The sequence below is a fragment of the Pelophylax lessonae genome, assembly GCF_965119305.1.
Source record: "Pelophylax lessonae genome assembly, chromosome: 7".
Lineage (NCBI taxonomy): Eukaryota > Metazoa > Chordata > Amphibia > Anura > Ranidae > Pelophylax > Pelophylax lessonae.
In genome coordinates this window covers 211,231,366-211,244,026 of record NC_138774.1, presented here as the reverse complement: position 1 = coordinate 211,244,026, position 12,661 = coordinate 211,231,366, and the positions used below count along the sequence as shown (strand labels likewise).

Below are 12,661 nucleotides of genomic sequence, written 5' to 3'. Positions count from 1 at the left end.
CCCCCGAAAAAAATTGAAAATGCTCAATTATTGATCCAGGAATCACTAAAGTTGCAAAACAGGCCGGAACTCCGCTTTAATACTACTTAAATAAAACGTAACCTCTGTGTTTTAAAAGTTCAAGCCTCTGAGACCAGAAGTGTTGTCTATCTAAAACTAGCACAGTTTATAGAACAATTGCCTGCTGTACAAGGTGTACATTGCAACCTAATGGTTCAGTTTGATTGGAAACTACAAAGAACTATGCTTGATATTAAATGTTTGAAAAATTGTCTCACTTGCTTATTAGCTGTGATACAGGTGCTGTGCGGAAGCTGAAAATATAAGACTCATTCGATCAACTGTTTAGCTACCTGAGGCCAGAAGTCTCATCTATTTGTGGAGCTGTAATTGGCTGCTATGTCATTTTTACAGCAAGCATGGGACTAAATGCCAGAAACAACACACACAAAAGGCAGAAGGACTGTCTTGTTCTTCAACATTTATTTCTATAGTGTGTTAAATCACACCTCTTGTCACAGACAGGAACATTCAGGGACAATGGGGTTGGTTCGACTACAGATCAGAGATTTATCTTATAGAAGCTGTAATTTTGCTGAACTCTTCCTCCAAAAATACCAACTGTGTGGCTGTCATTGTGAATATGTGGTTTCAGTGACACGAAACAAGTATGCAAATAACTTCTGATTTTCCAGATCTCCATACTTGCTCGGAGTTCCGGGAATGGAAAAGTTCTGAAGTGAGTGGATCGGGATAACAAGGACATTAACCTTTCCATGAGCCACTAATGGCAGACCCCATATTTCTTTCATGGCATCATGTAACACTTTAAGTGTAAGTTCAGCCAAAACATGTTACTACATCTACTTTTAAATTCTGTCCCGATACAAAATATGTGAAAAAAATACTCACTGAGTTAAACAGTTCTGTAGTCAGACCCAGGTAGTTGTGTAGCGCCAAGAATGTCACCCTCTGCAGCCTGACCATTATAATCTGTAGAACAAAAAGGTACACATTTATTGACCATCTACTAACCTTCACAAAAAAAAAAAAAAAAAAAAATTATATTATATATATATATATATATATATATATATATATATACACACACACACACACTATTTTAATATACCTTTTCATGTGACAACACTGAAGAAATTACACTTTGCTACAATGCAAAGTAGTGAGTGTACAGCTTGTATAACAGTGTCAATTTGCTGTCCCCTCAAAATAACTCAACACACATCCATTAATGTCTAAACCGCTGGCAAAAGTGAGAACACCCCTAAGTGAACATGTCCAAATTGGGCCCAATTATCCATTTTCCCTCCCCGGTGTCATGTGACTCGTTAGTGTTACAAGGACTCAAGTGTGAATGGGGAGCAGGTGTGTTAAATTTGGTGTTATTGCTCTCACTCTCTCATACTGGTCACTGGAAGTACAACATGGCACCTCATGGCAAAGAACTCTCTGAGGATCTGAAAAAAAAGAATTCTTGCTCTACATAAAGATGGTCTAGGCTATAAGAAGATTGCCAAGAGCCTGAAACTGAGCTGCAACACGGTGGCCATGACCATACAGCGGTTTAACAGGACAGGTTCCACTCAGAACAGACCTCGTCGTGGTCGACCAAGGAGGTTGAGTGCACGTGCTCAGTGTCTTATCCAGAGGTTGTCTTTAGGAAATAGACGTTTGGTTCAGATGTTGTCAAGTGTGTGTGGCGGGCGGCAACCGGGTGAGGAGTACAAAGACAAGTGTGTCTTACCTACAGTCAAGCATGGTGGTAGGAGTGTCATTGTCTGGGGCTGCATGAGCGCTGCCGTCACTGGGGAGCTACAGTTTGAGAAAACCATGAATGCCAACATGTACTGTGCTGAGGTTTGGTGTCCTGGCTGCTGGGTGTTTTGGTGGAAGTGGAGTGTGGTCGGTTGGTGTGTTCCCGGTGGAGACTCCGGTGTGGGAAGTTCCTGATCTGATGTGATATCTGATGTTATATCTATGAGACCTCCCTTTGAGAAGTGGATTGGGATGATGACCCTATGACAGTGTTATGCAGTTTGCCAAGTCTATAGCTTGAATGCCTGTCTATCATATCCGTCTGGTAAGCGTGTTTTGGCACTTTACTTGGTGGCGGATCTGCTTCACTCTTTTACTCAGTGTTGGTTGCTGTGTACTCTCTCACTGGGATGTCTGGATACTCATTTTTTACATGGACTATCTATGGACTTTTTAATATTATCTTTTAGCGCTACATATTTATATTTTTTATCTTGTCCACATATCATCAGTATATGACTAGTGTAGCTGCTGTTTGATGTTTTTGATGTTATTTATGCATTTATATGATTAATACTTAGCGCAGCTTTCTATTCACAATTTCAACATGTACTGTGACATACTGAAGCAGAGCATGTTCCACTCTCCCTTCGGAGACTGGGCCACAGGTCAGTATTCCAACATGATACTGACCCAAACACTCCTCCAAGACGACCACTGCTTTGCTAAAGAAGCTGAGGGTAAAGGTGTTGGACTGGCCAAGCATGTCTCCAGACCTAAACCCTATTGAGCATCTGTAGAGCATCCGAAAAAGAAAGGTGGAAGAGCGCAAGGTCTCTAACATCCACCAGCTCATTGATGTCATCATGGAGGAATGGAAGAGGACTCCAGTGGCAACCTGTGAAGCTCTGGTGAACTCCATGCTCAAGAGGGTTAAAGCAGTGCTGGAAAAAAATGGTGGCCACAAAAATATTGACACTTTTGAACCAATTTGGACATTTCCACTAGGGGTGTACTTACTTTTGTTTCCAGTGGTTTAGACATTAATGGCTGTGTGTTGAGTTATTTTGAGGGGACAGCAAATTTACACTGTTATACAAGCTTTACATTCACTACTTTACATTGGAGCAAGCTTGTTTACTAAAAAACAATGACATCAATGAAAAGGGAGCATCGTTATTCACCATAGACTGCTGATCTCATTGACAATGCAGCTTGTCCATTCACAAAAGATGTTACAAAGAATGCAGCCTATTGATTCACTGCACACTGGTGACCTCAATGAGAATGCAGCCTATCCAATCACTAGAAACTGATGACATCACCAAGCCTGCAGCCTATCCATTTATCAGAAACTGGTGACATCACTGAAAATGCAGCCCATCCAATCACTAGAGACCAAGGACATCACATAGAATGCAACCTATTCATTCACCAGAGACCAATGACATCACTGAGAAAGCAGCCCATCCATTCATTAGAGACTGGTGACATTACCAAGAGTGTAGCCTATTCATTCAAGACCAGTGAAAATAGAGAAAAATGCAGCAATTTCATTCACTAGAGACTGGGTGACATCACTGAGAATGCAGCCTATCCATTTACTAGGTACTAATGACATCACTGAGAATGCACCCTATTTATTCACCCCAAACCAATGATATCAACGAAAATGCAGCCTATTCATTCATTAGAGTACAATGACATCACTTAGAATACAGCATATCAATTTGTTAGAGACAGGTGAAAAGACTGAAAATACAGCCTACCCATTCAGGAAAGACCAAACCCATCACTGAGAATACAGCCTATCCATTCACTAGAGACTGATGACATCACTGACACTGCAGCCTATCCCTTCACTAGACCAGTGACTAAAAAAACAGACTCACTCTCCATTCACTATATATCAGAGACATCTGAGAATGAAAACTATCCATTTACTAAAACAAACATTCATTCCAACATGTATTTTGATTGGTAAGCTATGAGGAGAAAGATAGTAAATTTTGCATCCTAAAAAACGGTTGCTGACTTTTTTGAAGTGGCCCCACAATCTTATACTTGTATCCACTTGCCTAACCAAATGCAACTTCATGCAAAAAACCTAATCTTATGACCTGGATTGTATTCTTCACATTCCAGTCTTGCCTTATGCATATATTTGCAAGCATCCTCTATGTGCACAGTTCAAACCCTACTGAAATCATGGAAACTGTACACACCCATCTGACAAGTGACTACAGAAAAAATTGGATTTTACTACAGCTCATCTTTAAAATCCTTTTCTTGGAGTACATCAGGGGACACAGAGCAGCCCTAAAAATTACTATGTGGGTTATGCGTCACCTATAGGTGAATGGACACTGGCAGATCAATCAAACAGGAAGTCCTCCCCTATATAACCCCTCCTACACAGGAAGTAATTCCGTTTTGTAGCAAAGCAATGAATATACCAAAAAAGAAGGAAGGAACCTCTGTGTCCCGTGATGTACTCCAAGAAAAGGATTTTACAGGTAAGCTGTAGGAAGAATCCGATTTTCTTCATCGTACATCACAGGACACAGAGCAGCCATAATAATTACTATGTGGGATGTCCTAAAGCAATGCCCTTGAGGGGAGGGAGAGACGATCACAGAAACTGCCATCTGAGGACATATTCTACCGCCCGTAAAATGTTGTGGCCAAAGCAGTATTCCTCCGTGGCTTTGATATCCATCTGGCAAAATCCTGAACGTATGAACCAAAGACCATGTAGTGGCCTTAAACACCTAAACCATTGACACCTGATGGCGGATGGCCCAAGATGCCCCCCCGCACCTGGTAGCGAGCTCTCTTACCAAAAAGAGTGGGGACCTTCCCCTTTTAAGCCATAGGCTTGAATTGTTAACAGGCGGATCCAATGAAAAAAATAATTAACTTGGATGCCTCCTGCCCTTCCTGGGATCTGCTGGTAGCACAAACCAGGATTCCTGACCTGCGCCGATAGTTCAAGTAAATCCCGACCATCTAAACTATCTCCAGAGTATGCAGCGATCTTACTCCTGCCAAGAAGGCAAGACACTGTCCTGATTCAAGTGAAAACTAGAAATCACTCTAAGCAAAAAAGATGGATGAGGACGCAACATCATATCATGATGCAAGACCAAGAACAGCTACTTGCAGGAGAAAGCTGTCAGCTCTGACACTTCTCTTGCTGAAGTGATAGCAACCAAAGAAGCCACCTTCTGAGTCAAAGGAATAACAGTTTCTCAGATTGGTTCAAAAGGTGGCCTCTGCAAGGACAGTCAAGAACAAATTCAAGACCCAAGGACACAAAGTTGGCCTGACAGGAGGGACTGTATGCATTACACCCTGTATAAAGTATGAATCAAGGAGTGATAATCAATGGCCTCTAGAAAAAAATTGATAGGGACGAATCTGACCCTTAATGGTACCTAAGGCCAATCTCACTTCCCTTCCTGATTAGAGAAAGGAAAAAAAACTCCCACTCCCATATCTGCGAGTGTCAAAAATATTTTCAAGTCCTATAATTGAAACTCCCTGAAGCCGACTTCCAGGCGCTCAACAGAGCGGAGATAACAGGAGCCAAGACCCTTAGGCCCAGCTGGACTGAATGTGTCCAAGGCTACGTCAGAGTACTAAGTACTCCTGGGCTAATTTGGCTAAAACTATTATTAGTGTTACCACCTCCCGGATTTTGCATATAAGATGTGGTAGTAGGCAAAACAGAGGGAAGGTAGTAGACAAAACAGAGGGAAGTCATGAATTAGGGAGAAGTGGTTCCTAAGGTATTACCAGTTAATCTACCCCTATTTCCAGTGGTTCACTCGTCCCAGACAAACTGTCCAACTTGTTGTAGAACTTGGAATCCACTATATCCACCTGCAGAGTTCCCCAACGTTGGCAGATTGCCAAAAAATGTCTCAGAAAGCAGGGACTACGTGGTCCTGGCAGTTGCTGATGACTAGAAAACCCCCATCATTTTTCTATACCTGGAATATTAACTGGCGACAGAGACAGCACCTGTTCTGCCCCAGATGGAATGAGGTTCCCTTCAAGAGTTGCATGACTCCTGCTGCCAATCTGGTGGTTGATTATATGCCACTGTAGAGGCATTGTCGGAATAAACCTACAACTGATTAGTCCAATAATCTAGAGCAAGGTGTACTGGCAAAAAGTTTTAATATATCAATGGGCAGTATTCTGTCCTGTGGAAACCAAGTCCACAGAACTGTAGCCACCTTCAAACCAACTAGAGCGACATGCCTCAGTAGTTATCTTCAAAACCCCTGAAAAGAAGAATTTTGCCCTCTCCAGATTCCGAACCATGAACCACAAATTTTATCTCTGCAACACCCTGGGACCGAGAACAGAGCCCTCTGGCAATCCAATGCCTGGATCTTCATGTTCCAGACAGAGGGAATAATTCTCTACAAAAAAAAAACTTGGAGTAGGACTGTCCTTAGGGAACATGCTTTAACCTAGATACAATTTTCTTCTGCAGAAATTTATTGAAAGAAAACCTGAAACCGACTGCTTCCTGAGCAAAGATTATTAGGGTATACCGAGACTGGCACCCCCTGCGACTTCAGCAAATCCAGCACCGGGGCTTGGAGCTTTGCGAACCCTCGGGAGCTGTGGCTAGCTCGAAGGGCCGAGTAACAAATGAAAAAAAAAAGGCAACTTTCTACTGCAATTGCATAAATCTTTGATGAGCCTGGGAAAAAAAAACGGCACGTGAAGATATGAGTTATTGATGACTACGGACCCCGAGATCTACCTCTTGCAAAGAGAACATCACAGAATAGACAGCACCTATATGAAACAGAAGGATGCCCAGCAGCTTGAGATCTTAAGATAGAACTCTTGTTCGAGATACTCTCAAACCACAGCAGCCTCAGATGCCTCCCTAACTCAGGAGAGGAAAGTTTACAGCATCTGGTATTCCCAGGCAGTCCCATCCAAGTTGATAGTATGTTGATCCTGCGCAAATATGCAGAAATGTTAAAGGAGAGATATAATCCTGAAGTTTGCAGCCTCCCTAGAATGCTTCCCACCCAAGTGGGAAGTATAGATAGAGGTATGAAAAAATAGGGTGTGGGCGCTACTTCTAATGTCCATGGATATATTAGCACTGATGTATAGTAATGTATCTGTTGTGATGTTATGCGTGTAACATATGATAAGCTCCACACATATATATATATATATATATATATATATATATATATACACACACACACACACACACACACACACGGTATACAATAATAGTGAGTTAGTAATAAAATGCTCTGGTGCTCAGTGCCACAATAAATAAATCTCAGTGCCACAACAAATAAATCCTGTGAGGTAGATGCATAAATACTATGATATAAAATTAGAAATAAATAAATAAATTAAATTACAAATAGATAATAAAAGTGCTGTAGTGTCAAACTAATAATAAAAGCGCTATAATTTCAAGTGAATACCTCCTGTAGGTATCAGATGTGATAAATAAATATTATATAAATAAGTAAAAATTCTCCAAATCTAAATAAATTCCAACGTCCCAACATTAAGTGCTGTGATGGGCTGTCGGCCCCTTGATTAAATAAAGTGCTGTAAAGTCCAAAAATAAAGTCTAAATGGTGTTCTTGTGCAGGTGCTACTGGTATCCCAGATGTATATGAGAAGCCGAAGGAATGGGTGAGACGGTGGTGCTGTGCTTTAACACTTACTTGGCTGTGCTCTGTTCGGTGATGCAGTGGCCCTAATTGCACTCACCACAAAGCTATCCCCTGAAAAGGGGCAGCAAGCTCCGCACAGCAGTATGGGTGGTCCAGGAGATCCTGCGGTATCCCTCTATGGGTTCCTGTTTGCCTATGGTTCTGGTACTGGTCCTCCTCGGTAACCCTCGGGCCCTTCCTGGTGTCTCTGGGTAATCTCATATGGTGCTCCACATAAAGGAGAATAGATGGACCATAGTGTAGTAATTACCGATATAATTTATTAAATAAAGTATCCACTTACAGTTAAAGTTAGATGCAAACAGCGATCCCGCTCGGTATGGATGCGTACCGGATGTCTGGGTTTCAATGCGTTCCACAACACGGAACCACACTAGCGGAAGTGACGGAGTGACGCACGGTCCAGCTCGACGTGTTTCGTCAGCATTGACGTCATTAGAGCTACGTCACTCCGTCTCACTCCCGCTATTTATACCGTTGGTAACTAGGCAACCCCATTGATGCTTTGCGTCGCAGCCATATTGTTGATACCGTTGCCATTGCGACCTCTGTAATTATCTCGTGCAAAGCCGTAGCCAATTACTAGTTAGTTTTTTGGTCCAAAAACTTTAAATTTAAATTTGTTACATGGTAACTACAGTAATTGTTAATTGGTATAGGCAATATAAATTATACGAATATTGATCATGGGTTTGCTGATTGTTTACCGCGGTGGTCAGTCCGCTATATTATCAATATACAATTTACTTTAACGCACAGAAAAAAAGGCTAAAAACTAAAATATATTAAAATATAATGTAAACAAATTGAACTGATATGTAGACTCGTGATAATGGTCAAGATGAAGAGGAGGAGATGTTCAACGTATGGATTAATATATACTGTGAAGGTTATAAAGGCTTGGGAGAGATGTGGTGTCTTGTACTATAATTATATGTATAAAATAGTATCTAAAAGTTAGAGAGGATAATCAATGATATATATATATATATATAAAATATAAAATTATATCATCAAAACCACATAATTAAAGGGTAGTATAAACAGTGGGTTTGAAAATCATATATAGTACTTCTAAAAGGTATGTGGATAGTGAGATCAGTTGTGGCTATAGGCTATTAATAGGATTATTATATATACAATTAGATTTTACATTAAAAATATAAAAATAGGAATAACAATTAAAAAATAGATATAAATATAAAATTAAAATCCATTATTAAAAGAGGATCTAGGTGAGAAAAATACATTATTAGAAGAGGATGTGGGTGAAAAATATAAAAAATATAAAATAGAAGTTCATGTATGCATTATGTGGGATACGTTGAATTAAATAGATAGGATTAACATTAAATGGATAGGACAAAAATTGAAATTGATATAGGTGGAAAACTATATAAGTGCGGGACATGATAATGAATCATGTGAAATATAATATGAAAAAACTTTTTGTATTGCAAAACTAGATATCCGCAAGTAGGTTTGTGCGGAGAAAAATATAGGAAAAATTATATAAAATAAAATTAATGAATATAAAAAAATTGGAAATATATAGTGGGGGGGGGTATGTTTATATTACACGAAATAGATATGGATCAGTGGTTTATAATTACAAATAAATAGGAAGGAGGGGGGGGGGGTTATTTAGGGGTCACTAATAAAGCAATTAAGGTCTATATCAATGTTGAAGCCTTCTGGCTGGAGGGTATTGAGCAGAAAAATCCACTTAGTTTCATTGCGAGAAACCTGGACTTTTTTGTTATTTCCTCTCCAATGGTCTTTCATCCTGTCTATGCCATAAAATGTCATTAGTCTGGGATTTCTATTGTGTGCCTCTTTGAAGTGTCTGGACACACTATGTTTTGTGAAGCCCTTTTTTATGTTGGCAATATGCTCTTGTATCCTGACGTGTAGTGGTCTTGTGGTTCTGCCCAGATATTGCATATTACATGGGCACTCCAGAACATAGTAGTTACTTTTGCAGGAAATAAGTTCTTTGATTTCATATTCCTTTCCTAGACAGAAAGAGGTCTTTTTCCGAGGTTTACAGGCTTTTACTCCTTTTTACTCCTTTTACAGGCTAGACAATTTTAACATTTAAAAAATCCTTTTATTTCCGGACAGATTTGTACATCTTTGGGGGGGGTCTATAACGTTATGGACTAGTGTGTTCCTGAGGTTTCGGTGCCTTCCTGTAAATAAATTTTGGTTTACTCGGTAGGATCTTTTTCAGTATTTTGTCTGATTTTATGTCCCATCTGGTTTTAATAATTTTTTCTAGGTCCTTACATTGTCTACTAAATTCAGTAATGAACGCTAGTTATATATTCTTATTTCTGTTATTCTTATTTCCATATTCTTATTTCCTTTTAGAAGGGGTTCTCTATTCATTTTCCTTACTTTTTGTTTAAGATGTTCCAAATCCTGTTTCTTATATCCATTTTCTTGAAACCTCTTGGTTAGGATGTTAGCCTGTTCATCATAGTCTTTAATGTCACTGCAGTTTCGCTTTATTCTTAGTAACTGCCCCTTGGGTATATTCGAAATCCACTTTGGGTGATGACAGCTGTTAGTGGGGATATACCCATTTCTGTCAGTCTGTTTAAAGCGGAGTTCCGGGCAGAGAAACTATTTTTTTCTGAACATACCCCCGGGACAGTCAGGGCTAGCACATTCCACAATGGATAGCCTCTGATCTGTCCCGGTTCGCACTTACCTTTTAGAAGAAATACTTACTTAGAAATTTTCTTCCACAGCGTTTCCATCTCGGTTGTGGGCAGCTGAAGCCGGCGCGGTCCTCTTCTCTGTCTTCTTCCGCGTCTTCGTGTCCCAGAATGCACTGCACCGGCCCCTCTCGTCACTTCCGGCGCGGCGCCGCATTCCTAAACAGCTTCTGGGCATGCCCAGAAGCTGTTTAGCAGGGGAATGCGGCGTCGCCCGGAAATGACGAGCGGGGCCGGTGCGGCGCATTGATTCCTGGGAGCTATGACGTTTAGCTCCCAGGAATCATCGCGAGGCAGGAAGTGACGGGGTAAGCCTCGGCGCTGGAGGAGGAAGCTGTCATAGGTGAGTATTTACGATCTTCAATAAAAAGGTGAGTAAACAAAAAAAAAAAAAATAACTATCCAATTCCTTTTCAGGTGAGGCATACCTAGCGGAGGGGCACAAAAAAAAAAAATCTTTTTTGTGCCCGGAACTCCGCTTTAAAGTAGGTTTTGGTACCCATTTTGTTTCCTTTCTTTCCCATCCAAGTACTAACCAGGCTTGATAGTGCTTCGGGTCCAATCAACGGCGATCAGGCATGTTCAGGGTGATGCAGCCGCAGTCCATCTGGCGAGTCAGGAAACACTGCAATGCCAAACACCACAGTGGCTCAGGTGTACCTGAAACCACTGGACATCGGGAGATGTGGACACCGCCAGAACACTAAACCTGAGAGCGGTGCACCTGCCTCCCCCTCCTGCCTCTCCCTTCTGGAGCCATTTTAGCTTAGTTAAAACATTTAGCAACGGTGTTAACCAACACCTAATACGCAGTTCCCCAAGGATGCTGGCCCAAAACAACATTGGTCTACCACTGTGCAACCCCGTAGGTATGTAAATATGCAGGTACTCATATATACCGTTATGTAGGCACCTAGGTACACCAATATGCAGGTATACAAGTGTTCTTGCATTTATGTGTGCCGTTCAAGGCAATTATGCACATATGCATGGCGTTCAAGGCAAATTAAGCACATATGCATGGCGTTCAAGGCAAATTAAGCACATATGCATGGTGTTCAAGGCAAATAAAGCACATATGCATGGTGTTCAAGGCAAATAAAGCACATATGCATGCCGTTCAAGGCAAAGAAGCACATATGCATGCCGTTCAAGGCAAAGAAGCACATATGCATGCCGTTCAAGGCAAAGAAGCACATATACATGCAGGTTAAGGCAAATAAGAAAATATGCATGCAGTTCAGGGCAAATGAGAATATATGCATGCAGTTCAAGGCAAATAAGCATACATGTATGCCGTTCATAAGGAAAAAATGGATTTTTGTAAAATCTTACCGTAAAATCCTTTTCTCTGTCGCTCATTGACAGACGTAGTCCTCGTTGATACTAACAACTCGGGTTATGCTGCCCTCTACAGGAGTAGGACTAGACAGGAAAGAAAACATTCTGGCCACACCTTAGGGGCAGTCCCAGAGGGTATATCCTCTCTCTCTCTGCTACAGCAAATAAGTTATGTCACAAAGCAGTGTTTAGAGAATTTAACCCAATCCAACTCAAAACAGAGGGGCGGGTACTACGTCGGTCAATGAGCTTAAGAGAAAAGGATTTTACGGTAAGATTTTACAAAAATCCATTTTTCTCTGTTGATCATTGACAGACGTAGTCCTCGTTGATACTAACAACTCGGGATGTCCCAAAGCAGTACCACAAATGAGGGGTGGGAAAATGGAAATCAAAAATCCAATCTAGAAGGCCCAACCGGTGCTAACTAGAAGTTCTCAAGGCTCATCAATCAAAGATGAGACTCAACAGAAATTCCAACAGAAAAACAAAAACCCTCGAGGTAGACCACCGGTCTCCTCAAATTGCGGCCTGCAAAACCTTGCGGCCAAATGAGGCATCCGCCGATGCCATCACATCAATTTTATAAAATTTTGTAAAGGTATGTACCGACGACCAGGTGGCCGCCTTACATACCTGGACCACTGACGCCTGATGGCGGAAGGCCCAGGAAGTACTGAGCGCTCAAGTGGAGTGCGCCTTAACAGGGAACAGAGGATTCCGACCCCTAATAGAATAAGCCTGTACCACCATCTGTCTAATCCATTTGGAGATAGTCGCGGCAGATGCAGGCAACCCCTTTCTGGGGCCATCCGTGATCCGTTTTACGGAACGATTCCGTAGCCTTCAGGTATACCCTGATTGCCCGAACCACATCCAAGGAATGCAACGCATGTTCCCGATGATGATTGGGCTGAGGACACAAGGAAGGTAGCACAATATCTTCATTCAGATGAAAGTCTGAAACCACCTTTGGAAGAAAGGATGGCTTCGGATGAAGAACTACCTTATCCCTATGAACCACTAAATATGGGGACTGGCATGATAATGCAGCCAGTTCTGACACCCTGCGTGCAGAAGTGATAG

The 12,661-nt window shown here is 41.4% G+C and overlaps 1 protein-coding gene across 1 annotated transcript in view; it reads right to left on the bottom strand.

Moving 5' to 3' along the window:
- The window catches only part of PNPLA7 (patatin like domain 7, lysophospholipase), a 733,226-nt gene that overhangs the window by 530,591 nt on the left and 189,974 nt on the right, over positions 1-12,661 (bottom strand). Inside the window, exon 11 of the mRNA XM_082263919.1 lies at positions 913-993. Coding sequence (XP_082120045.1) covers positions 913-993 — 81 coding nt within the window. The remainder of the gene's footprint in view (positions 1-912; positions 994-12,661) is intronic.